We start from the raw sequence: 27,784 nt of genomic DNA, 5'->3' as shown, positions 1-27,784 counted from the left end.
ATTTTATAATAATCAACTAGTAATGCATTAGAATGGAGACAGAGTTGACTGAATTATAATTACATAGTTGAATAAAAGTCTTATGTTGCACTTTCTGGCATGAACACAGTAGAGTTATAGACGTGAATCTTCCTGGAAAATATACATAGCAACAAGGAGAAAGAGGAAAAGAAAACCTCACAAAACTTTTCCAGCAAACCTAGGAGAAAAAGAAAAATATAAAAACTCCAAAATACATGAGATCTGACTGAGATCAAACAAAGCTGATATCAGACAGAATCTATATTGGGAGTGGAGAGCAGAGACAGAACATGTGGCATGTGATGAGGAGGGCCCAATAATGGCAGATCTCAGAAAGCAAGAGCAAAACCACACATTCTTAAGGAGAGGGATTTACACTGGCATGCTGTGGCTGTGTCCCTCCAGTCACAGCTGCAAAGGAAGGAGTGGGAAGTCCAGAATTGGTGGCAAAAAGCCTCCTAGACTCAGTCTGGTTTGGAGAGGCAGAGGACTTGTGGCAACACAGAGAACACACCCAGGCGCCATATGTAAAAAAAAACTATCTCTGAGGCAGAAATCTGGAAATATACCTTGGCCCCACCCACACCTCCTACAAATAACTGAGGAAAATCCAATTCACTAAATCACAGGGAATAGAAATGTAACTGGCACAGCACTGACTTGGAGATACTATAAGAAAAATGGTAGAAACAAGCAGCATAATGTACCAGCTGCCAAACAATACTGCTAGAAAAACATTACAATGGAGAAGATAAAAACTATAACTGAATATTCTTGCATGAATTTAAGAAAATCAGTGAAGCCACCCCACTATGAAGAAGCTCACAAAGCATAAATAAAATAAGAACTCAAGGAAGAACTGTCTAGACAACAGGAACAAAGGAAGCATGAATTGGCAGAACTCAAGGAAGAAACAGAAGAAAAAACAAAAGCATCACAGAAATGAAGAAGAAACTGAAAGCAGAACAAAGAGACATTGCAGAAGACACAGTAAGAGACATTAAAGACAGAAACAAACAAATGAAAAAGTGTTTAAAAGGATTAAAGAGAAAATAATAAACAAAAAAGATATACAAAGGGAGATCCAACAGACATATAATGAGGGTCACCAAGAAAGAAAACCAAAATGATCAAACAAAATAAATATTTAAAGTTATAATTAAAGAAAACTTTCCTGAAATAAAAATAGATTTGAATCTACATATTAAAAGGCACACCTGTGCCAGTATATCCTGCACCACCATATCCTAGTAAAATTACTAAATATTAGAGACAAAGAGAGAACCTTTTGGGGCCAATAGGCAAAAAGATCAAATCATTAATCACGGGAAAAAATTCAAGTTGGCTTCACACATCTCTACAGCAACATTTAATGCCAGAATACATCTGCACAACACCTGTAAGATACTCAAGGAAAGAAAGAGTGAGCCAAGGATTTTATACCTGCTAAGCCATCCTAAGTGTAAAGCAACAAAAAGAAGTTCTGAAAATGCTGTAAGAATAATATTGCCATATTATTTTCATGACTCGTTATTGAGAAACTACCAGAGGATAAACTTTACCAGCCGCAGGATAACTGGGAAAAACTTCTGCAAAAGTGCTTGGGTGAGCATTATATATATTTAACTGAAAGATTAAGACTAAAACAGAAAGAGATAAAGGTGATAAAGTAGAACACAAACATTATAGGCTATAACAATGTATAAATTCAAATAACAAAAATTGGGTGAAGGGAGAAAGGGAGCAGGAAGTATAATAAACTTACTGCTTACCTTGATGTAACAGCTGGGAGTCAATAGATAGCCTTAAAGCTCACAAATCAAGCAGTAGAAGTAAAAGCACACATAATAGTGCAAATGTAAATACAATTGTGAATACATACTATTCACTATTGACTGAAACTGGGTGATGCAGAAGAGAAAGGGGAAGAGAGAAGAGAGTATTTTATTTTTATTTTTTTATTTTTTTTTCTTTTTTTTTTTTTATTTGTGGTACGCGGGCCTCTCACTGTTGTGGCCTCTCCCGTTGCGGAGCACAGGCTCCGGACGCGCAGGCTCAGCGGCCATGGCTCACGGGCCCAGCCGCTCCGCGGCATGTGGGATCTTCCCAGACCGGGGCACGAACCCGCGTCCCCTGCATCGGCAGGCGGACTCTCAACCGCTGCGCCACCAGGGAAGCCCCGAGAAGAGAGTATTTTAAAAGAATTTTACCTTTCTTCATAGAAAACAGCTAATAGTTACTATGAATAGAGAACTAAAATATCTTATAAAGTAACTAATAAGACAAAAATACAAACCATTCTAAATATCAAAAGAACAAAAAAGCAAAGAAAGACTACACAGTGAAAGACTTAACATTTATATAATTAAAAACAGAAAACACAAAATACAATGACAAACTGACTCATAAAGCAAAACCTATCTCCATGCTGATTTAGAGATCTATCTAAATCAAAATAATTTAAATAGTTTGAAAACAAAAGGATGGGCAAAGATATACACGGCAAATGTAAAAAAAAAGAAAGTAAGAATTATTTGACCCAGCTCTTTCTGACTCCAGAATCTGAAGTCTTACCTATAAACAAAAACTGCAAATAACGTTTCATGTGCTTCTGTAATAGTGCATGTATACGGTATGTGTACATGAATGAATATGCCTTATATATTTTTAAAAACTATAACAAATTACTCAATTATATACAGTTTTTGAAATAAGACTAGATATCAAATTTCTGAGTTTAAAGAATTTAGTAATATTTATCTTTAATGGTATATAAAAAATTTTCCATATAAAAATGGTAATGGTATATAAATGGTATAATGGTATATAAAATTTTTTCCATATAAAAATCAAAACACTACTGAAAACTCCTCACCTGGATTTATGTCAAGATAAGCTGTCAATCTAAAAGCATGCAGTAACTCCTTATTCTATGACAATCTACTGTCAAGCACTCAAATACTAAAATTTGAGTTGTTCTCTGAATCTTAAGGAAGTGGCATTTTATGAAATTTATAGTATACTACAAATTATTCTGTTGAAGCAACAATTTCTTTTTAAACCTCTTGCAGAAAGCCACAGCTATAATATTGCTTTCAGGTGTTAAAGATCTGTAGCTTCAGAAAGAGATTTCATGCCTCAGAAACAAAAATATGGGTAGTAAAAATTAAGAAACATTCTAGGAATATTATATAAAGGTCAATAACGGCTCTATAAATACAAAAATACACTTGTGGCAGCATCAACTCAGTTAATGCATAAGAGGAAGTAATTGTGAAATCTGTTTCAATTTCAACATCAATAATAAAAGGGGGGATAATAATAGTATCAACCTGATAAGACTGTTGTGAGCATTAAATGACTGAAACGCTTAGCACACTGCTTGGCTTATACTGCAATAAATGTTAGCTAATATTATCATCACAAAGATATAAATTTCAAACTGATGTATTATTCAAATCTTTTAAATCTATTATAATTGCTGATGATAGAATTAGCCCCACAGAGAAATATTTCCCTAATGGAAAAAAAAAAAAAGAATGGTAAAGCTGCTCCTTTCCTAAATGCCCTACTCCCTCTCTGCTACCACCTACCCCTGGGGCGAGATCAGGAGCCCTTCCTCTTTCATCCCATGGTACATCTCCATTAGAGCATTTTATCAGGATGTGTTCACTGTTGTTGGCACTGTCTTCCCCACCAAGGCTACTGTGAACTCCTTAAAGTCAGTGATTATGTCTTTATGCATCTCAACACCTCCAGGGCACCTGTTCCCACACATAATATAAGCTCAATTAAGGTGTGTTAAATTAACAAATGTGGTATTGTAGGCATTTGTGTGTGTGCGCGCACGTGTGTGAAAAACATGATCCAGTTCAGGGTTTATATTCTGTGGATTGCAATGATCTTGATTACAGACTGAGCTGCCTTAGCTGCCTACCTTCCTGAAAGGTCTGTTATCAAGATCAGGAAGGCAGGCAGCTAAGGCAGCTCAGCTGGGACCAAGAATGAAAGAAGAAATATTTAGACACTTACAGAGTACCCTGTGAGTACCAGGCAATGAACCGGGCTCTAGGGTTGTAAAGAAGACCACATCTCTGTCTATAGAGAGCTCACAGCCCGGTGGGCACGGAGCAGGTAAGGATCTCCCTCCTACTAGTTAAGAAGAGATGCTAAAGTTAAGGCTAGATCAAGACAGCTGATGCCCAGAATTCTCCTAAATTTCAGTGCTCTTTCCACGAGAACAATGCCTTTCAAATGTTGACAGGCTCATAGTAAAAAATGTATTCTGTAGCACTACCCAGTACAGACACATACACTTCTGATATTTTCTATTTAATTATTTTCTATTTCACTTTTTTAAAATGTTCATCTTGACACATTAAATTGGTTTATGACTCAAAGGTGGAAAAATACTGCTCTAGAAGATATATTTTAAAACTCTCTCTAAAATGTCAAAGTCAGATATAATTCCTAATAATTTATTCTTCTCACACAACGAATGTCCCAGCAAAAAAAATAAAACACTATCAAATAATCAAATAACCCCCAAAGACTAACACAGAGCCATGACAGCTGTCACTTGGGGAGTGGGAGGAAGCTAAACCTAATCTCCATCAGCTTTCTCTAAAGTAAATACCCGATCTAAGGGAAACAGCTATTGCTAAGCAAAAACAGGGGGCTTGGTGGCAAGTCCCCTGGCACCCCAGCTCTCTTCCAGCCAGACTGTGGCCCAAAAGACTCTCGTCATTCTACACAAGAAATTCTGGAGCTTCCACTTACATTGAATATTTTAAAATTATTTTGTGTAAGAGACTTTAATTAAATGTGTTTGGATGGGGAACAATGAATTTATTAAAATAAGTGAATGAAAATCAAAATAAACATCTTATTTTAACAAAATCTCTCACTGATATTTGCCAATCTTCACTTAAATTGAGGGCAGGGGAGTGTACTGATTTATCCCAGATCTGAATGAAGCATGTAGAAGTGAATCATTAATTAAGGTAATAGGTTTTTTTGGTTTGCTCTTGAAATAAGAGAGCAAGGCAGTATGCAACTTTTCCTCAACATAAGATGCTTATACAGCACTTCCCACTAAAGGAAATATGATAACAACAATCATCACTACCTAGCTGCATATTAGAGATGAAGAAACCCCAACATTCTCAGTTATTTCAAGAAATGTATTCCCCTGAACAGATGTAAAGTCAGAAACACGCAGAAAGACCAGAAAATCCCTTTCCCTCCTCTGTGTCCACAGACAGTACTCCAGCTCTGAGAACGCAGAGTAAGTATAAGAACGTTCAGTCAAGTTCTTGGGCTTACTAGCCTCACCATTCCCCATCCAAGAAGCATGTCTGAGTTTAAAGGACTTATTTTTTGTGACATTTGCCTCAAATTAAAGGACAATTTTATAAAACTTTAATAAATCTTCCTGTCCTCCCCAAAAGAAATCTGTTTAGAACTATGTTGAGAAAAATATTCTTTTATAAAGATAAAATGCATTTTTTTTCTAAGAAAAAGGAGAATGTCATACCTATTATTTATCAGCTCCATCCAGTACAACTTTCTGTGATGATGGAAGTGTTCTATTATCTCACTGTCCAATACAGTAGCCACTAGCCACCTAGTACCGAGCACTTGGAATGTGACTGGTGTGGCTGAGAAACTGAGTTTTAAATTTATTTCATTTTAATTAATTTAAATTTAAATAGCCATATATGGCTGGCAGCTACCATTTGGGGCAGTGTAGATTAGATAATCAACTTAAGTCCTCAGCAGCAAAGCTGAGTAATTGACTTACCTTAGACAAAATGACACAATTTGAAAATATATTCTATACCGATATTCAATTTTCAGCTTCCTAATTAATATTTAGTTAACTAACATTTAAGGTTTCCTCAGAAGTGGCTTTTCAACAAAGTTTGGCAATTTTTATTCTAGAACGTGAACACACTAGATCTGCTGAGCAGGATTCCTTTGGCAACGTTCAATTTTTCATCTGTGAAACTTAAGCACAGGGAAAGGGGAAAAAAAACAACTTAGGCCCACCCTCCTCTTGATACAAAGGTAAGAAATAAAACACATAATCTATACAAAGCCTAATACAACTTCCTAGACCCTTCTGGGAACATCTGCTCACCAACCCTTGCTTATGTTTGCTTCTTTAGACCCAGTCGTGGCTTTCAACAAAAGTCATTCCTACATCTGTTTGACCTTTTGACTGTGCTCTGTTATGACCAGACCCTCTAGAAGTATTCTGCTTATAGAAAGACCATTTAAAATGTACATACTAAAATATCCTATATTTAAATGAGACCAACTGATCAAATGGTCAAAAAGCAGTAGCTTGAAGAAGAGCAGATGCTTCAGAGAGACTATAATATGCAGATCATGCCAAGACCACCTTCCAAGCAGGTGGCAAAAGAAAATGCGTAGTTCTATAGGCAGCAAGGAAGAGACTCCCCAAGAAAATATGCTTAAAAATACACTGCAGCCTTGCTGCGGCCATAGGATAACTAACTTTAACTTCAACCAGCACCACTGCACTCCTTACAATCTCAAGGCAAGTGCCAAATTATTTTTTTCAAGCTTCTCATCATGCTAATACTTATACGCAAATATTCCACAAACACACACACAGCCACAAGTGTTTCAGTAATTTCATTATTTTTAAGTAGAGTGAACTTCTAGAACTTGTATCTAAAAATACTATGAGCTCATTTAAAACAAGCAAACTTAAGTATACTGTGCAAAGAACAAAGCCACTCATACCGCATAGCATACTGGGGAAAGCTCAGACTATACAGAGCAAAGCAATTCTATGACAGCAGTGCAGCTCAGGTAAGAATTCAACACCATAGATGAAAACTTAATTTTTTTTCTCTTCCACTACTACTGCTACACCAGGTCCCAAAAAAAGGACTCAAAGTTCACCTACTGTATCTAAAGAGCACTGGGATCTCAACAAGACACATAACAAAGAAGCAATGCCTACACTATTCCCCAGGCTTCAGGTCTTGCAGAATAATAAATGGCATTGACAGAAGGAGAAAAGGCTTCATCTGGGGCAACTAAGAGCACTCTGATCTAGCAAGAGACTGTCAGACTCCATAAAAGCTGTGTGCTGTCAGTGCCCTCACATGTGTGGATAAAATCTAGAGATGTAGCCTGGGCAGGAAAGAGGGAGACAGAAAATTTTCAATGGGGAACTGCAGTGCAGTTCCACCCTCAGAGTACCCTCCTCACTCTTCCAAGATACGACCTACAGCACCTGCAGCACTATCTCTAAGGAGCTTATCAGCTATAGAATTCTATGATAAAGTCTCAATGTCTAAGACAAATGCCAGAAACCTCAGTGCCTTTTTCTTTATCCTAATTCTTAGAGGAAAAAAGTCAAATAAATATAATAAACAATACAGAATTTTCACAGCAGGGGCATAAGTTCTCAAAGCACATAAGGCTTATAAACAGAAAATAAACACTACTTATTCGGTTCTTTAAAAGTTCGCTTCAGAATAGAATTAATAAAAATCTACTAAAAGACACTTAGAAGATAAATTAGCTTAACAGGGATAAAACTTAATTTCTTATACTTAATATTCTAATATAGGATTATGAGATAAAACATAGATTCTAGTAAACAAAAGAAACACATAACAGAAAAGAAAGCCATTTTTTGCTTGGCTTCAAATGTGAACACAGTATGACACACTGTGAAAAAACTTATTAAACTATCTTAGCACAAATGGGGCTCAGTACTTTTTCTTAATGCCTAATGATTATGGGCTAAACATCTCACCTCTTCATTTTCCAAGCCCTGAAGCCCTATAAAACTCACTCCTACTCCTCTAGGAGAGCTTTCACATACTGGTTTTAATAGACGTCAATCATTTTAAAACATTATTTAAGGAATTTATCAATATATAATTACGAAATTATACTTCTGAAAATATCATTCTTCCTAAATTAGGATTCTGGAAAAAAACAACTCAATAGAATTGTTTTCTATTTATTTTTTCAATAGTCAAAGCATCTTCCACCCAAAGTGTAATATATATATATATATTTTTTTAAATCATGGCTCCTGACTTAAGCATAACATTACAAAATTTTTAATATGCATTAAAAAAGTGCTCTCACTCTTACCTGTATATCCAGCATACCATCCCCAAGAAGCCACCATTCCTAAAAGCCATTTGTACATGATTCCTTCAATATACCAGAACCGCTTACTGTCCAGCAGTCGAAGGGGCTGAAGCACAATTACATAGCAGATGTAGGAGGAAATAGCAACCAGGTTGTTGGCGACCATGAAGGCAAATCTCATCAGGGCTTTCACCAAGATCCAGCCCAGCCACGGAGCTTCTTCCAAAGTCACAGCCATTCTCACATTGGAGACTGTCCTGTCTTTCTGAGATGAAAAGAAAATTCATTTAAATAGGAAAATGGATTAAACACATCTAGATAGTCACCAACAGAGAAATCACCTCCAGCACAAAAATAAATGAAAAAATCGAGGGTCTAAGCTTTCCTAGTGTATTACCTCGGCGATCTGTCCGGGAAATTCCAGAGGGGGACAGAGAGCAAGGGAGGAGGAGCCGCACAAGGTCAAGGGAGCTGTTCACGGAGGCACAGCTATGTCATAATATATTTAGCAAATGATAACACTATTCCCACCAACTAATCTGTGGCCGGCCCGCACCGCGTCTGACTGCAGTCTTCTGTTGGACTTTAACGAAGAAAAATAGACCCACTTGCTTCACACACGCTCAGTTATCTCCAAACTGACGATACGAGTGAAAAGAAGACTAAAACGGGGACCTCTAGATCAAATCTCCCAGACACTGCGACCTCGGTACCCTCACCACGACCCTTCCTGCACTGATTCATTCCTTTAAAAGGTCTCTCGCGTTAGCAAAAAGAGTTAAGTTAAAATTGTTCATTTGCGGCAAATCGGGTCTTGTGTTCCTTTTTTTTTTTTTTTTTAACAGAAAAAAAGGGGGGCGGCAGAAAAGGAGGCAAAAGGGTGAGAGGAAGAAAGTGGGCGATAATAAGGAAAAAAGGATTAAGGACAGGAGTAGGGGGAGGGGAGCAATAGCAGAAGGAGGTGGAGGCAAAGGGCCAGGGATGAGGAGCACCGTCCCCGACCAGAGGGCAGGGAAACCAGGGATGATGAAAGAAGCAGGGAAGAGGAGGCGACGGCAGAGCTCAGGGGGCGGGTGGGGCCCGCCGCGATTTCCGCGATGTGGAAGCGTTAGGGCGGCGGTCTCGGCCCGCGCGCCGGGCTCACCTCGGCGGGCGCGGGCGGCGGGCGGTGGAGCGCGGGAGACGGTGGGGCCGGGGGTCGGCGGCCCGGGACGCGGTGCTGCGCGGCGGCGGCGGCGGGTGTCCCCGGCCGAGGGGTCGCGGTCATGGACCCGGCAGCGGCGGCCGAGGCGCGGCGCGAGCGGGCGCGCGGACGCCCTACTCCCCTCGCGGCTGCCTGCGGACAGAGGGACGGCGGGGACTCAGAGGCCAGACCTGTCACCGGGGCGGGTCCCGGGGAGGCGGGCGGATGCCCAGCACCCCCGCCTCCTTCTTGGGGCCTACCGCGCTCTCGTCCCTCATGCCGCTGCCGCCGCCGCCGCCGCCTCCTCCCCGGGCCACGCGACTACGACACCCCTTCCCCGGCCCCCCAGCGCCTCCCCGGGCCCAGCCCGCCGCAGCCCCGGGGCCTGAGCCCACCGAGCCTGGGGTTACCTCGGGCTGGCCCGGCCCCGGCTGGGGCTACGGGAGCCAGAGGAGCCGGAAGAATGCATGGCAGGCGGAAGGAGGAGCGGCGGGGCCCGGCCCCGCTCCGGCTGCGGCGCGCCCCGCGCCCCGTCCACGGCGGTGCCGAGACTCGATCCCCAGGGCCCAGCCGCGTTCGCCGGGGCTGACGGGGAGGGGCGGCGGGGAGGAAGCGGCGGGAGTCGGGACTGCTGCAGAGCCGCCCCCAGAGCGCCCTCTAATGAAGGCGCGGCCGCCGTCGTCCGCCTGCTCAACCCGCCGCCTGCGCTGCCGGCGCCGCCGGCGCCAGGGATCCCGCTGTCCGCGGATCGAGGCCCTTGGGGCTGCCTGGCCCCTAGGCCGGGACTTGGCTCAGCCCGGGACCGAGGAAGAGGGCCACTCGGAAAGATCTAGGAATGAGCACCAATCCTTACACCACACGAGTGATTTGGTCCAAATTGAGAGCCGCTTTTTAGCCAGAACAGCCGTTTTTCATTGTTAAGGCTTTCTCTCCTGACAAACGCGATCGCTGCCCAAACTGGAAAGCTGTCTCCTTGAAGACTGAATGTCCTCTTTTCTTTCCTAATGAAACCCAGTTGCTCTCATGGCTTTTCTTCTGAATCTCCCCAGAGTATTAAGGTCTAGAGTTTAAAATCAATTCATGTTAAGTGCCAGAACTCTTGTTCCTGGAAAGCACCTGGAAACACATTAATGACAATTATGATGCCCCATCCATTCTCTCGCCCCCTCCGCCCCCAAAAGAATCCAGTGGGAATGAGCGGTCCACACAGAGACACTGAAATTTAGTTAGTCAAGGAGGGAAAAGCACGTAGGCAGTGACAGTCATTGAGTAAGTGCTCAAAATTTTGTGGCCATAAGTACCCCGGACAGGCCTGGTTATTCCCGAGGTACTGTAGCTGCATTCTGTTTCAAAGGTTGGACCACCAGAAGAAAAATAGAGAAATAGTCCAATGGCCTGCCCACCTGAACATTCTCATATGACCTACCTAAATTTCAGTATTAAAAAAAAAAAAAACTTATAAAATCTTGTTATATCCCTTAAATGGGGGTAGGGGGGTGCGCATTTTTTTGTGTTCCTAGTGAACTGCCATGTTTAACTCAGAATGCCACTTATTCCGCCTATAAAATGTTTATCACTGTGTTTGTTTTGGACTCTCAACGACTTCTCTCTCTTTCTCTCTCTCTCTCTCTCTCTCTCTCTCTCTCTCTCTCAACCCTTAACTTCAGCTCCTCTTTGGCTCACAGATGAAGAAAAGAAAACTCGCCTTACGAACATGTGAAAGAATATATTCTATTTCTATTCCCTTGGGTGATGAGGAAATATGAAAGCACAGAGCCTGGCTGAAATAATTTATTAGATTTCTTTCCATTTATTATTCATTTGTTTTTATTTATATATGTTGCTTATCTATTTCACCAATATTATATTCTAACTGTACAGGGCATAAAAAGGCACAGACCTTGTCAGAGATCTTTCTATATAAGATCAAATGATGTATAGCAATGGAAAAGTTAAATATGACCTTTCTATTCCTTGTATTTCCTCTGAGAGTTTAGGTGCCAGGCAATAGAATCTTTAAATAAATCTCATGAGAGAAATAATATATGTACTGTAGATTATTGTTTAAAATATATCATTATACTCTTAAGTGGGTAAGACAGGTAAGGCATATATTCTTCCAAGAATCAAGAATAAACTCCCCTAAGATTCCATTAGGTCCATCCCATTCAGCATTCCTCACATACTGGCAAACACTGGCTGACACCTGGAGAGAGATAACCTACCATGTGATCTGTACCCGGTTCCTGGATCACAGAGCATCTGCCAGAGCTTCAGATACTCCAGCACTTGCTGAGTTGGAATTAGTACCACTCAGTCATGCCCAGAAAAGGGCCAGAGGTTGGGCAAGACCTTGCGCAGTGGGTGTCAAACTTCAGCATGCAAAACATCACTACAAAAAAGATTCTTGGACCTCATACCAGAAAATTTTAATACTCTAGGTCCAGAGGGGCCTGAGAACATGCTTTTTAAAAAGTGTCATAGGTGGCTCTGATGCAGGTAGGGTATACAGACCATGCTTTAAGAAACTCTGACCTAGAGGTATCCTGAGATAATCACATCCTTTCCTTGACCCTTCATGATTTTAACTCATTTAATCATATCTGTTCTCATCTGTATTAGTTTGCTAGGGCTGCCATAACAATATACCACAAACTGGGTGGCTTAAACAACAGAAATTTATTTTCTCACGGTTCTGGAGGCTGGAAGTCCAAGATGAAGGTGTTGGCAGGGTTTGTTTCTTCTAAGGCGTCTTGCCTTGGCTTGTGGATGACCATCTTCTCCTTGTGACTTCGCATAGTCATCTGTCTGTGCATGCAGGTGTCTGGTGTCTGTCTCTGTGTCCCAATCTCTTCTTACAAGGACACCAGTCCTTATACCAGTCACACTGATTAGCACCCACCCTAGGGACCCCATTTAATTTAATTACCTCTTTAAAGGTCCTATCTCCAAATATAGCCACATTCTGAGGTACTGAGGGTTATGATTTTAGTATATGAATTTTAGGGGGACACAATTCAACCATAACATCATCCTTCTACTGTTTACACTGCAGAATTCTGCCATTTCAGTAGCTTTTTATGGGAGAGATGTGGAAACCCTAATCTTGAATCTTTCAGCTAGTCCCCTCTTGACTAGCTCCAACTTCATTAGACTTATCTTCAAGCTAAGCACATCGTGTTTCAGGTGTAGGTATGTCCTGTTTCATTGCCCAGGATGAATGAGAGGGCTTATCTTTTTAACTTTCTTGACCACAGCAGCGTGTTGTTTCCAGACAATTCAGTGCCTACCATGGATAAGGAACTGCATTTGGTCTAGCTTCTTCAGGGAACAATTGTTCAGGGAACAATTTCAGATGACGCTTATATTTATTTCTTGTATTTCAGAGTTCATTTAAGATATATGTTTTGTATTCTTTTACCTTACATATAATACCTCCCTCTTGCCTATATGGTTTTTTTGCCCCGCCAGCTTTCAATTTACTGAGACAGCCTCCTGAGATTTTTCTGTAGCTTATTTTCACAATACCACAGGCAGACAGATGCATATATGCTCTGAACGACTGTAACAAGAAGGTTGGGATGGCCAGTTGTTCAGGGTAGAAGATCTATAGAAAGCAAGGGCCTTCCTCAATGACTAACTAGCCTCCAGTCCCCTATCCAACTACCTTAGAGCCAGGTTTATCAAAACACAAACATAAATTAAGAATTTTGCCATCTTCCTATAGTACAGCCCAATAGGGGAAGAAGGAAAACAAGGAGACCCCACCCTATAGCCACAAGACTTATAGTTTCAGTTTCAAAAGCCCACATTTGAATCACAAGAGGATGGTCCTTTGAAAGGGAAATATGACTTCTCGCATTTCCAGGAGTCTCCAGACATTTTAAAACAATCTAACCACAACACCTGAGAAGGTTTAATTCCACCCATCTGGTCCACATACATCCAACAAATTAGGTTATAACCAGGGAGGAGCTCCCTTGGGCAGAAGAATCCTCCTGGGCTCTCTCTTTTTCCTGGTGGCAATTATAAAAACATTTCACCTACCTTTACCGGGTTCTGCACTAACGCGCCAATGAAATATTTCCTCTCCAGGGGAAACCCAACCAGCAGTTTTATAAACATGCAATGACTTGATACCGGCCTCCCACATCACTAGAAACAGTTGCAACCTAGAAATGAGCACCCCAGACAGTCATGCATTCTGACTGTCGTCAGCTTTAACTTCAAACAAAAAGGGAGATATATATATACCTAAATATATATAAATATATGAAATATACAGTTTTCTTCTATATTAGTATCCATAATCATTTTACATAAAATATGTTAGGACTTATAACCTTAAAATTTTTTAGGCAAGACTTGACTACAGCTTTATTTAAGCCATTTCAGTAACTCTTGTTATTAACAAGGTTGACCCTAAACAGTTTTGTGAAGTAAACAATTCTCTCTTCTTCTCTATGTCCCTCTCCTCTTCGACTAATTTCCCTTTTCCCCTCTTGATACTGAAATGGTACCTAGTTTCCAAGGGGCACTGAAGACCCCACCTAAGACCTCCACCCCCAACAGACACCACTCTTTAAGCTAGAACCTTCTTTCTCACCTATCCAACATTGCATTTCCTTAGTTCAGCCCAGTCTTTCCTGCCTAGTGTGGTAAACTAATCCCTGCTGAGTTGCTAATGGCTAAAACCCACATTCCCTCTTCCTGAAGTATTAACATTTTATAAAGGACTTCCTTAAAAGCATTTCTGTCGGTAGATTCCCAGGTACTGTAGTGGAGAAGTATTCTTGTAAGATATTTTGGAGAGGCTATTTCAGCAAGTTCCTTCGCTGACAGAACCTACGAAATCATGTAGTACCCCTAAGAATAAGACAAATTCAGATTTAAAATTGTCTTTTCCTAACATAATAACTAAAATAATGACATGTTGCTGATGATTATGTTAAAATAGTAATAATAGTGGACACTTATTGATCACTTTCAACACTGCAGGCCCCGTTCTCAGTGCTTGCTTTCCATGCATCAACTCATTCATTCTTCACGAAGACCTTATAAGGCCCTACATTTTACTAGTGTAGAGATTAAGTGATCTGCCCCAGGTCACTCAGCCAGCAAGTGGCAGGGCTGCGACTGGATTCCCAGTTCTCAGGCTCCAGAGCCCATTCTTCTGACCACAAACTACAGTGCCTCTCTAGGAGGGGCTGGTAGAAAAGCCACTCTCCACCAGAAGGGTGAGAGAAAGAGAGAGAGATTGAGAGGAAGTTTCAGAGGATGCTACTCTTCTCCAGCCTCATCTCTTATCACTCCCTTCTCACACCGTCTTGAAAGGATGCACTGTGCAACTTCACACATACAAGCGCATGTATTTTTTTGTTCATGCTTTTCCCTTCTCTGTGCTTTTTTTGGGGGGTGGTGGTGCTGCACTACACAGTTTGTGGGACCTTAGTTCCCCGACCAGGGATCAAACCAAGGTTCCCGGCAGTGGAAGCGTGGAATCCTAACCAGTGGAAGCATGGAATTCCCCACCAGGGAATTTCTCCTCTCTGTGTCTTTTTGATTCTACTCATCTTCGTGGTCCAGCTAAGATATCAAAGGATCCATACCCCCAGCCCCAGCCCCAGAATTCATTCTTCCTCTGTGTGCATTCTTATATCCCAGTGCTTACCATACTGTAACAGGCTTGGATGTTTTACATTTCAGGTTCTCTGCTAAAATTAGAGGTTCCATATCACCTGTCTTTCTCATTTTTTTCCAATGTCTAGCTTAGTGCCTTATATCTGGTAGGAAAAAAAATTGAATTCAGTGTTTACTTAATTTATTCAGACTAAATCATTTCATTTTTTTTAAGTTGACAGTAGGATACCTTGAATGGTGACATCATCATCATTGTCATCATCACCATCATTATCCAAACCATAGCCAGAAGCAGTAAATGTTGCTAATACTTCATCTTAAAATGTATTTCAACCTTTTAAAAATGATTGTTTCGGGCTTCCCTGGTAGCGCAGTGGTTAAGAATCCATCTGCCAATGCGGGGGACACGGGTTCGAGCCCTGGTCCGGGAAGATCCCACATGCCATGGAGCAACCAAGTCCGTGCGGCACAACTACTGAGCCTGAGCTCTAGGGCCCGCGAGCCACAACTACTGAAGCCCACGCACCTAGAGCCCGAGCTCCGCAACAAGAGAAGCCACCGCAATGAGAAGCCCACGCACCACAACGAAGAACAGCCCCTGCTCTCTGCAGCTAGAGAGAGCCCGGGCACAGCAACGAAGACCCAACGCAGCCACAAAAAAAAAAAAAAAGATTGTTTCAGTGGCTAGAAGCACCTCAGCTGAATCACTAATTGTACAAAATAATATTACCCCCTTTTATTATTAAAATATCTTCCTTCCTCATTCTCAAGCTATCATCTACTCCCAATCCATCCTAGATGATGTGGTTGTAGTATTTAGCTTAAAGTACCATTTTTAACATTTTATTTTCCTGCTCAAGTTTTGACATTGTTTTTCCACGTCCTAGCAAATCAAGTGTGACTCTCTCTGTCTGGTTTACTTCAGGACCTCAACACCAGATTCCTCACTCATTATCCTAGAGTTTGTCAACCAAGGGGCCATGCACGCTGCTGTGTCTCAGTGAGGTTCCCAAGGCAGAGCTTGGCACTCTAGGGTACAAACTGGTGGCCTCCATTTACCCCAACCTATTTTCACCATTGTCAATGACTACTGTGAAAGGCTGGGAAACATTGTCAAATTCTACTTCAGTTCTCATTTACTTCCTAACCAGCCTCCTCTACTTTTTTTTTTTTTTTTTTTTTTTGCGGTTATGTGGGCCTCTCACTGTTGTGGCCTCTCCCGTGTGCTCCAGACGCTCAGGCTCAGCGGCCATGGCTCACGGGCCCAGCCGCTCCGCGGCATGTGGGATCTTCCCAGACCGGGGCACGAACCCGTGTCCCCTGCAACGGCAGGCAGACTCTCAACCACTGCGCCACCAGGGAAGCCCAGCCTTCTCTACTTTTAAACAAACACATTCCGTAGCTTTGCTTTGGCTATTTCCCCTACCTGGAAAGCCATCCTTCTTTCTCTCTGACCATCTTTTAACAACCACGGGAAGGCTGTCTTCTTGTCCGGGACTCCAGAGTCCCTTCTCTGAATAACTACTGCATTTATATAGAGAGCACCCCACAGTTTTGACTTAATTCTTTGCTCTCACACATCCCTTCTGCATGCTTGTTGCAGTGGGTAGCACAATTACCTGCCTGATTCTGAGCCTGCAGTACAGGGAGGTCTCGTCATATAAACTGTACAGATTGAGAAGTTCCAGGTGCATAATTTCACATTACCCCACTCAGACTGCAAACAAGTTCCAGCCCCTCCTTCTCACTTCTTTCTCTGATGGTCCTTCAGTAGCTTGATCCTTTCAATCATTCTGTCCTTCCACAGTCCATCCTCAAGTTTAAAGCCAAATCTACTTTTTTCAGCCTCTCTAGACCCTCAGAAAAGTTAAGTCTTTTCAGGGTCCTGGATTCTGCTTAGCTTCCAGACAAAACTGTTCTCCTTACAGTTAACCTGAATTCCACCTTGGCAATTTCCCTGGACTGTGTCCACAGAATTTCCCAGCACTGACTTCTTTCTGGAAAGAGTACCCTATCTGCTTTGTACTAGCTTCTTCTCCCTTTCCTCTGACCTCATATTTATCCTCAGGAGATCCCATGGAATCACATGTCTGAAGCTTTCTTTCACAATTCCAAGTTCTACCATTGACAACGGACTCCTAACTTGTCTGGAAGCTTTTAACTCATAAGTATCCCATGTTTATGGGTTTTCCCACAAATTAAAAAAAAAAAGAAAAAAGAAAAGAAAAAACAACACTGCAGCATCTTTGTTCTGGCATTGGGGTGGTGAAATTTAGTGATATTTGCTAAGGAAGGGGAATTCCCCTGTGGAAGAGGAACACAGGACAATTTCACTTATGAACAGAGGAAAGCAGGTATGGGGAAGTTACATGGCTTGTTCATCCCAGAGAGCACCAGAGACAGCTGCTGTGGTCTTAAGGTGACCAACTCTTGATTTACCTAGGACTTTCATCATTTTAGCACTCAAAGTCCCACAGCCCAGGAAACCACTCAGTCCTGGCAAATGGTTGGTGACCCTCTATGGTGTCCTGGGTCCCCATGCAGTCCCTTAGCCAGGTTACAGAGGTCCAGCTTCCCTGCCCAGCTTACCTTTTCTCTGCTACACCTGCTCTCTGATGATTTGATGCATCAGAAGCTAACAAGCCATTCAGGTCTAATAGCGCGTTTAATGTTTCCTCTAAAGCGTTATTACTTGTCCTTATCTGGGTTAAATTTCCCCTCTTATTCAAGTCTTCAGCAGTGCAGCTTGGCTCTTTCCGAAGTTCTCATCAGCTTAAATCATAAGGGGTTTGAGCAGAAATTTTCACCCTGCTCCTTTTCAAACTGTGTGTTTAAGATTGATTTGTCATCTTGGGGACTGAGCCTGTTGGCTGAGACTGTTGTAATGAAAATCATGCCACCTTGCATTTCCCCAGTGCCTTGCAGTCAACAAAGTGCTCGCGCTCTCTCTCTCTCTCTCTCTCTCTCTCTCTCTCTCTCTCACACACACACACACACACACACACACACACACACACACACACACACACACACACCCCTTGCTTCGTGTTACCAATAACCCCCTGAGGTAGGCAGGTACTTACTGGTTGAAAGAAGTAAATAGGGTAAGGAAATAATTTCTTTACAAGTGGTTTTCTCTTGAAATGTCTTTAAGAAACAGTTTATAAAACATGCTTTCAAATCCTTTGTTTCTCTTAACTTCTGTCTTCAAAGCATAAAGATCTAAATTATTAAGAATCAGCTACTGGCAACCACACAGCCTGGAGAAACCCCAGAATAGGGCTGGGGGGATCCCAGTTCCTCCCTCCCAGCACAGCCAGCCGCAGGCCCTGGAGGGAGGGTCCCACCCTCCATCACCCCAAAACCTGGCAGGCCCTGCCTCTCTACTTCCTCTCACCTAGAACATTATTTCTATGGGGAAATGCAAACACACATGCTCTTGAAAGAGAACCTGATTGTAAATTGGGAACCGTAGACAAAGAATCCCTCATCTCTTGGTTTCCTATTATGAGGTCTTCTCAGCACAAGCTCCTGTTTTAAGTACTGTGAATTAAACAAGGCTATCGGCAAAAGAGTGAGGCTAAAATGGTGCCTCTTCAAGTGTTAGGGGGAACACTGACCGAAACCGCCCACCCTGGCCAGGCAAAGACAGTAACAATTTGCATGAATTATTTTACGACAGGAGATCCTGGTAAGGAACACGGTACTAACAAGCCACCACCAACCAGAAGAATACGGGAAAGGTCAAAAGGAGAGAGGAGACGCCAGTCCACATGTCCTACCAACCTCCCAGAATCCTCCTGGCTGGAATCCATCTTGGCTGAGTGGTTGCACGCGCCGCCAGGAAGGACCCTGAGTCAGAATGGCTGGCCAGAGACAACCCGGAAATTAATCCCATCACCATAAAACCCGACACTGCGAGCCACGTGAACCCACCCTTACCCTCCTGCTCTCCGCCTGGGCGCCTCTTCCCGATAGTCTCTTGCTTTGTCAGTAAGTGTGTCTCCTCGGACAATTCATTTCCAAGTGTTACACAAGAGCCCACTCTCAGGCCCTGGAAGGGGTCCCCCTTCCTGCAACAAAAGGATGGGATTTTTAAAGTTTGGAGCCACTCAACTTACAGTAATTCTATAGTTTACGTTCTTACATGAGGTTTTGGTAAACCTTCAGCAACTCCACGTCATGTTGAATTGAATGACATTCTTCTGAAAATGTACCTACTCTATTTCAATGTTTTTAAATATGCCTAATCATGAGAAACATCTGCAGTTCTTTTTAATTTGAGACTTTAGTGTATATAATCATCTCCTGGAGAGCTTGTTAAAATGTGGATTCCTGGGCCTCATCCCAAAGATTCTGATTCAGTCTGTCTGGGGTGGGGTCTGGGGATCTTCAGCATTAAAAAGCATCTTCACGTGATCTGAGGCTAGGTGCTCTGAAGGTCCCTATAAACCTTGCTATTTACTGTGTGGGCTGCCAACATCGGTGTCACCTGGGATGGATTAGAAATGCAAAATCTCAGGCTCCGCCCTGATCTTCTGAATCAAAATCTGCATTTTAATAAGATTCCCAGGTGGTTTGTGTGTACATAACATTTGATAAGCAGTGCGCTACAATACAACGAACAACATCACATCACCTCAAAACTTGAAACCAAGTGAGAGCTATTAATGGATAACCTGGAGCAAGCCTTCTTCCATGGGGGCCTTTACTGTGTACTCAACAAATATTCATTAGATGAATATATTTTCATGGAATAGGTACCATGGAAGTCCCATTGTGCAGACTAACTTGCATTGACAAAATCATGAATGAACCAGAGGTCTAGATAAGTGTTTGAGTATATAAACAAGACTTTTTAAATGTATTAATCAACAAGTATTTACTTATTAGGTGTTTTCCATGTGCCCAGAATTTTGCTTATCCCATTCTATTTGGGGGAAAGAAAGATAATATAGAAAATACTTATAGAAGATAATGAAATGCCTCGACGCTATGTGGACATTGGATGTTTGCAATTGGAGTTCTAACAAGGGGAAAGTATACTGACTGGAAGAGTCAGTGGAACCTCCATGGAGGAGGAGGTGAGCGAGTGGGTAAAGTACGGGAGGTGTTACGGAAGCAGGCAGGAGGCCTTCCCAAGAAGGAAAGAGAGCAAGGAGAGTAAAACTTAAAATGAGCTTGATTTGTCTGGGAGACAGAGAAGTGAACTGCCCTATTACGGCAAAGGTTTTAGGGGAGTGAAGGATGGAAAACAAGAAGGTTATGTAGGAGGAAACTAAATTGTAGATGGTTTGAAAGTCAGAAGTAGAATGTGCTATAGCATGTGTTTGGACAATGCTGGTTATTTTCTCCAATCCATTTTTTTCTTTCTACTTTACAAGAAGTTTTTTTTTAATTGTAGTATAGTTGACTCAGGGGATTTTTTTTTTTAAGTTGGGCTCATAGCCAACCAAGACGTAGACTACATTTCCCAGCCTCCTTTACAGGGCAGTGTGATCATATGACTATCTTTTGTCCAATGAGATATAAACAGAAGTGTTTATATCAGCTGTGACTTCTCTAAGGTACCTTTAAAGGATGGGGGCACATCCTTTTTTACATCTTCCACTTTCCTGTTAACTAAATAGGGATGAGGGTAACTAGAGCTCAAGTAACGATTTTGGACCAGAAGCTGGAAGTCACAGGCTAACATGAGCAAACAGTGACATAGGAGGAGTCTGGGTCCCTGGTGATCAGGCCATTCTAACCCCAGACTGCTTTCCTCTGGTCTCTTTAACATGAGAAAGATGTAATTTTATATCTTCCTTAAGTCACTAATATTATACTTTGACTTTTCTGTCATGCACAGCCAAACCTAACTCGAATTCACAAAACATGTAATTGAAAGCCAAAAATGCAAGTGTTTATGCATCAGGCACCATCCTGGTTCCAGGTCCCCAGCCCTATGACCCTAATAGATTAGTTACCTAATCTAAGCCTTTGTCTTCTCATATGTAAAATAGGGAGAACATTCCTCAAGGGTGGTTATGAGGAGCAAATTAGATTATATAAAGTATCTAGCACAGTGCTGGTGTACAGCACGCTCTTAATCAATATACTCTTTCTAATTATATACAGGGACATGGCAACAGACCAATATGGGACACAGTGGCTGTGAAAAGTCAGAGGGTATCTACAACTAGAAGATAAGTTTGGCAGTAGTGGACTTCATGGTTTAAAAGGTGAATAGACTACAAGCAGGCAAATGCTTCAGAAAGTCTTCAGGCTAGCCTGTGGCATTAGCATGGGAACTGAAGCAGATACTTACTGAGCCCTTTTTCTGTCCCAGGCACATTCTAGGAGTTAAAGCTACAATGATAAACAAAAACACACATGTTCTTACACTTACAGAGTTTACAGCCTGGTATGGGAGTCAGACATTAAACTACTCATGAGTAATGATGGTAGGTGCTGAAAAAGAAAGAAACAAAATGTTCTGAGAGCTTGTGTTAGAGGCGAGTAACAGAGTGAGGTAGGATTCAGCTGAGATGTGAAGGATGAACCTGAGTTATCTAAGTGAAAGGAGGCGGAAAGTACATCCCCTGCAGGGAAATGAAAGGCAACGGCCCTGAGATGGAAAGGAGCAGCATAAGTTCTCATGAATAAGATAAAGCCAGTGTACCTGAAGTGGTCAGCCCACAGGGGAGCCTAGTATGAGACGAGCTGGAGAGGAAGGCAAGAGACAGGTCCTATAGGGCCTTGTAGACCATCATAAAGGGTTCTGTCCCAAGGATGATTGGCTGCTGGCAGGTTTTGAGCAGAATCCTAGGACGGCAAACCATCCCGGTTTGCCTGGGACTGAGGGATATGAGACTTCAGTGCTAAAACTGGGACAGTTCTGGGCTAACCAAGAGGTTGGTCACCTTAGTGATCTAATTTTTCCTAAAGATTACAGTCTGGCTGCCATATGGAAAACCAAGTATAGGAGGACAGGAATGGAATTAATAAGAGCAGTTAGATTGTTGGAGTATCCTGTCAAAAGAAGACAGTAGCTTGGGCTGGGGTGGTGGCAGTGAAGTTGAGGGGAAGAGGATGGATTTGAGAGAAATTTAGGAGGTAAAATTGGCAGGACATGGTGAGAGGTTGGAAATGCTATTTCCAAGACCACATGGATTAACTCAAGACCACATGGATTAATTCAAGTTATTTCACTTTCAAAAGTGAAATCTGGACTTCAAATCCCACATAGGAGCTCCTCTGATTATATTCTTCTAAGCACTGAAATACTAGGGTAGACCCAAAAGGACATCACCTTAGCCAAAGTGCAAACTATCTAGTCTAAGCCTTGGTTTCAAGAATCAAAGGCTATAAAGAAAACATTATGGCTCCTTAACTTGCTGCCTTTAGGCAAGGGCCATTTAAATCACCTTAGATCAATGTGTTCCCCAAGGAAAACAATCTTTTTTATAGCTTAACAACTACATCTAACCCCAAAATGAAGCCAGGAACTCTTTCACCTCCTCTAAAGTACTTTTCCTCCTACTAGAAAGTGGTCCAATAGTTACCATGAGCTATTGATCTAGGTTTTATTTGTATGAGAACTTGTGGTCTGACAGTATTTCCAAGTAATCATTTGCTTTTCTTACTTCTTAACCGATATTTCTAAACTGATAACAGTTAAGGAATTTTTTTTTTTTAAGTTTTATTGGAACACAGCTCCCCTCCCCTCATCTGATTACATTTTGTCTGTAGTTGCTTTCATCCTACAGTTGCAGAGTTGAGTAGTTGCTTTTGTGGTTTTTTGTGGGTTTTTTGCTTTTTATTTATTTATTTATTTATTTACTTTTGGCCATGCCACCCAGCTTGTGGGATCTTAGTTCCCTGACCAGGGATCAAACCATGGCCCCCGCCATGGGAAGCTCAGAGTCCTAACCACTGGACCACCAGGGAATTGCCAGGAAATTATTATTTACTTATAATTGTCACTGTAGTTTTATGATCATTCTAACATTCTTTGCAAGATGTTCTACCTTTTTAGTAGGAATAGAAAACAGTACATATAACTTTTTTTTAACATCTTTATTGGAGTATAATTGCTTTACAATGGTATGTTAGTTTCTGCTGTATAACAAAGTGAATCAGCTATATGCATAGGTATATCCCCATATCCCCTCCCTCTTGCATCTCCCTCCCACCCTCCCTATCCCACCCCTCTAGGTGGTCGCAAAGCACAGAGCTGATCTCCCTGTGCTATGCAGCTGCTTCCCACTAGCTATCTATTTTACATTTGGTAGTGTATATATTTCAATGCTACTCTCTCACTTCGTCCCAGCTATCCCTTCCCCCTCCCTGTGTCCTCAAGTCCGTTCTCTACGTCTGCATCTTTATTCCTGTCCTGCCACTAGGTTCATCAGAACCATTTTTTTTAGATTCCATATATATGTGTTGGCATACGGTATTTGTCTTTCTCTTTCTGACTTACTTCACTCTGTATGACAGACTCTAGGTCTATCCACCTCATTACAAATAACTCAATTTCGTTTCTTTTTATGGCTGAGTAATATTCCATTGTATATATATGCCACATCTTTATCCATTCATCCGATGATGGGCACTTAGGTTGTTTCCATCTCAGGGCTATTGTAAATAGAGCTGCAATGAACATTTTGGTACATGACTCTTTTTGAATTATGGTTTTCTCAGGGTATATGCCCAGTAGTGGGATTGCTGGGTTGTATGGTAGTTCTATTTTTAGTTTTTTAAGGAACCTCCATACCATTCTCCATAGTGGCTCTATCAATTTACATTCCCACCAACAGTGCAAGAGGGTTCCCTTTTCTCCACACCCTCTCCAGCATTTACTGTTTGTAGATTTTTTGATGATGGCCTTTCTGACCTGTGTGAGGTGATACCTCATTGTAGTTTTGATTTGCATTTCTCTAGTGATTAGTGATGTTGAGCATCCTTTCATGTGTTTGTTGGCTATAACTTCTTAATTGCTGCCTCTTTTTTGCACCATAAAACTATTTGGGGGCTTCCCTGGTGGCGCAGTGGTTGAGAGTCCGCCTGCCGATGCAGGGAACACGGGTTTGTGCCCTGGTGTGGGAAGATCCCACATGCCGCGGAGCGGCTGCGTCCGTGAGCCATGGCCGCTGGGCCTGCGCCTCCGGAGCCTGTGCTCCGCAACGGGAGAGGCCACAACAGTGAGAGGCCCGTATTCCGCAAAAAAAAAAAAAAATAATAATAATAAAAAAAAAAACTATTTGGTAGCTTAGGAAATGAAAGGTTAGGATTGTGAACCAAGCAAGTAATGATGAAAAAAGCTTGATGTTGTAGAATCAAAATTACACTTAAACACAATTATGCTTTTTTTCCCGTTTATATTTAATCTAAAGTTTCTAATAAACTTGCAGGAACTTCTTTGTTAGTGTTTTTTACACCTGTAAATTGTATAAATGTTTTCTTAGCAAAGTAATAAGTAGCATATCTTAATATTACTAAATTATACTCTATAGGAGCTCAATTATTTTACTTTGCAATAATTAGCACTTTTAACTTAAATTAATTTCATTATAAAAACTCTAAAAATAGGGGCTTCCCTGGTGGTGCAGTGGTTGAGAGTCCGCCTGCCGATGCAGGGGACGTGGGTTCGTGCCCTGGTCCGGGAAGATCCCACATGCCGCAGAGCGGCTGGGCCCGTGAGCCATGGACGCTGAGCCTGCGCGTCTGGAGCCTGTGCTCCGCAACGGGAGAGGCCACAACAGTGAGAGGCCAGTGTACCGCAAAAAAAAAAAAAAAAAACACTAAAAATAGAGCTACCATATGATCCAGCAATCCTACTCCTGGGCATATATCCAGAGAAAACCATAATCCAAAAGACACATGCACCCCAGTGCTCATTGCAGCTCTATTTATAACAGCCAGGACATGGAAGCAGCCTAAATATCCATCGACAGAGCAATGGGTAAAGAAGATGTGGTGCATATATACAATGGAATATTACTCAGCCATAAAAAAGAATGAAATAACGTTATTTGCAGCAACACGGATGGACCTAGAGATTGTCATACTGAGTGAAGTAAGTCAGACAGAGAAAGACGAATATCATATGATATCGCTTATATGTGGAATCTAAAAAAATGGTACAAATAAACTTATTTACAAAACAGAGATAGAGTCACAGATGTAGAAAACAAAGTTATGGTTGTCAAAGTGGGAAGGGGGAGAGGGATAAATTGGGAGATTGGGATTGACATATACACACTACTGTATATAAAATAGATAACTAATAAGGACCTACTGTATAGCACAGGGAACTCTACTCAGTACTGTGTAATGACCTATATGGGAAAAGAATCTAAAAAAGAGAGGATATATGTATATGTATAACTGATGCACTTTGCTATACAGCAGAAACTAACACAACATTGTAAATCAACTATATTCCAATAAAAATTTTTTAAATAAATAAATAGAAGTCCCTTATCAGACAGGTGATTTGTAAATATTTTCTTTCACTTTGTGGATTTTCTTTTTACTTTCTTGATGATAGAGCACAAAAATTTTTAAATCTGATGATTTCCGCTTTATCTAATTTTTCTTGTTTCTTGTGATTTTGGTATCATATCTAAGAAACCATTGCTTAATCCAAGACCACAAAGATTTACACCTTTGTTTTCTTCTAACAGTTTAAGTTTTAGTTCCTAAATTTTTTTGTTAATCTTTGTATATTGTGTGAGGTAGAGGTCCAACTTAATTCTTTTGCATGTAGCTCTCCAGTCGTCCCAGACTATTCCTTTTCCATTGGATGGTCTTGGCGCCCCTGTCAAATCAATTGACCTTAAATATGAGGGTATACTTCTGGACTCTCATTTCTGTCCATTGATCTATATGTCTCTACTTATGCCAGGACTGTGTTGTATTAATTACTGTAGCTTTGTAGTAAGTCTTGGAATTGGGAAGTGTGAATACATCATCTTTGCTCTTTTTTTTTCAAGATTGTTTTAGCTACTCTGTGTCCCTTAAATTTCCTTATGAATTTTAGAATCAGCGTGTTGATTTCTGCAAAGAAGGCAGCTGGGGTTTTGATAAGGATTGTGTTGTATTTGTAGTGTCCTGGGAAGAAGTACTGCCATCTAAACAATACTGTCTTTTCATTTGTTTAGGTCTCCTTTCATTTCTTTCAACAACATTTTGTAGTTTCTAGAGTATAGGTTTTACATTTCTCATATTAAATTTATTCCTAATTATTTTATTCTTCTTGATAATGTTGTAAGTAGAATTGATTTCCTAATTTCATTTTCAAATTTTTCATTGCAAGTATATAGAAAATGATTTTAGTTTAGTATTAATCTTGTATCCTACAACCTTACTCATTAATAGTTTTTTTAAAGTGGATTTCTTAGGATTTTCTATCTATAAAGTCATGTCGTCTATCCCCTGAATGTTCTTAAAGACTGCAACAATTGCACTGTGGCGGGGCTGAGCTGGGGGGGTGGATCTTCAATCCCTTCAAAATAGTGATATAGGGGCTTCCCTGGTGGCGCAGGGGTTGAGAGTCTGCCTGCCAATGCAGGGGACATGGGTTCGAGCCCTGGTCTGAGAGGATCCCACATGCCGCGGAGCAACTGGGCCCGTGAGCCACAACTACTGAGCCTGCGCGTCTGGAGCCTGTGCTCCGCAACAAGAGAGGCCGAGACAGTGAGAGGCCCGCGCACCGCGATGAAGAGTGGCCCCCGCTCGCCGCAACTAGAGAAAGCCCTTGCACAGAAACGAAGACCCAACACAGCCAAAAATAAATTAATTAATTTAATAAAAAAATAGTGATATATTTTTTTGCTGAAAGCTTTTCCTTTTTCTAGCTAGAAAGGATGAGTTTCTCAACAAGAAAATTCACTACTAATTCTTTACACATTACATTTCAACTAGATGCAGCTGAAAAATCCAGTTTTGCTCTTTACCCCAAGGGTTGCCCTTATCAACCTACCTAAATATATGAGATGGGGATTTTACTGGTGGTCCAGTGGTAAAGAATCTGCCTTCCAATGTGGGGGACGCGGGTTCGATCTGGGTTGGGGAACTAAGATCCCACATGCCACAGGGCAACTAAGCCTGTGCACCACAACTACCGAGCTCACGCGCTTCCACGAGAGAGTATGCGTGCCGCAAACTACAGAGCCCAGCTCTTTGGAGCCCACATCCACAACTAGAGAGAGAAAAAAACCCACATGCCACAGCTAGAGAGACAACAGAGCGGACAGTGCGCCTTAACAAAAAGATCCCGCATGCCTCAACAAAGATCCCGTGTGCCACAGCTAAGACCTGACACACACACACACAAATAAGGAAAACAAATAAATTAAATAAATAAATATTTTTCAAATAAATAAATATATGAGATCATGATTCCAAAATAGTGTCAGTATTCCTCTCTTTCATTCAGAGGGCAGCAAGGTTTAATGGAAAGATCTCAGTCTCTGGAGTTGGAAGACTGATTTCCAGTCCAGCTCTGTGCCTATTAGCAGTGAGACTGTGTCTGCCTAACTGACTTCTACATGGTTACTGTTGAAAGCCCAGTGAGCTACTTCTTCAGGCTTCCTTCTGTGAGCTGGCTGTTTCCCCTGCAGAGGACTGGGCCTCAGAAGGGTGGCAGTGCCCTAGAACAGAGGAAGCAGAACCAGCTGAGCTGTACCCTTGGGAAATACCTACTTCTTTTCTTTGGTTTTGTTAGGGGTAATTCCTTTCCTAGTTTAAAACTATGATGACATTCCACCTCATTGAGAAATGCTCTCACTCTAAGGGTGGATCTAC

The 27,784-nt window shown here is 41.6% G+C and overlaps 1 protein-coding gene across 4 annotated transcripts in view; it reads right to left on the bottom strand.

Moving 5' to 3' along the window:
* Positions 1-27,784, bottom strand: part of LPGAT1 (lysophosphatidylglycerol acyltransferase 1) — a 125,280-nt gene that overhangs the window by 64,051 nt on the left and 33,445 nt on the right. For 2 of the 4 annotated variants that reach the window (XR_009516640.2, XM_059995095.2), the window contains exons 1-3: positions 9,763-10,454; positions 9,314-9,505; positions 8,170-8,434 (exon numbers count right to left, since the gene is read on the bottom strand). Coding sequence is in view for 3 of the 4 variants with exons in the window: in XM_059995095.2 (XP_059851078.1) it covers positions 8,170-8,434; positions 9,314-9,436 (388 nt within the window). In the remaining variant the exon portion in view is untranslated. Of the gene's footprint in view, positions 1-8,169; positions 8,435-9,313; positions 9,506-9,762; positions 10,455-27,784 lie in introns of those variants that run through there. The other 2 variants (XM_059995117.1, XM_059995108.2) reach the window with 1 other exon arrangement.

Source organism: Delphinus delphis, chromosome 1, assembly GCF_949987515.2.
Source record: "Delphinus delphis chromosome 1, mDelDel1.2, whole genome shotgun sequence".
Classification (NCBI taxonomy): Eukaryota; Metazoa; Chordata; class Mammalia; order Artiodactyla; family Delphinidae; genus Delphinus; species Delphinus delphis.
The sequence above is the reverse complement of the archived record's forward strand: the minus strand, read 5'-3'. Positions and strand labels throughout refer to the sequence as shown.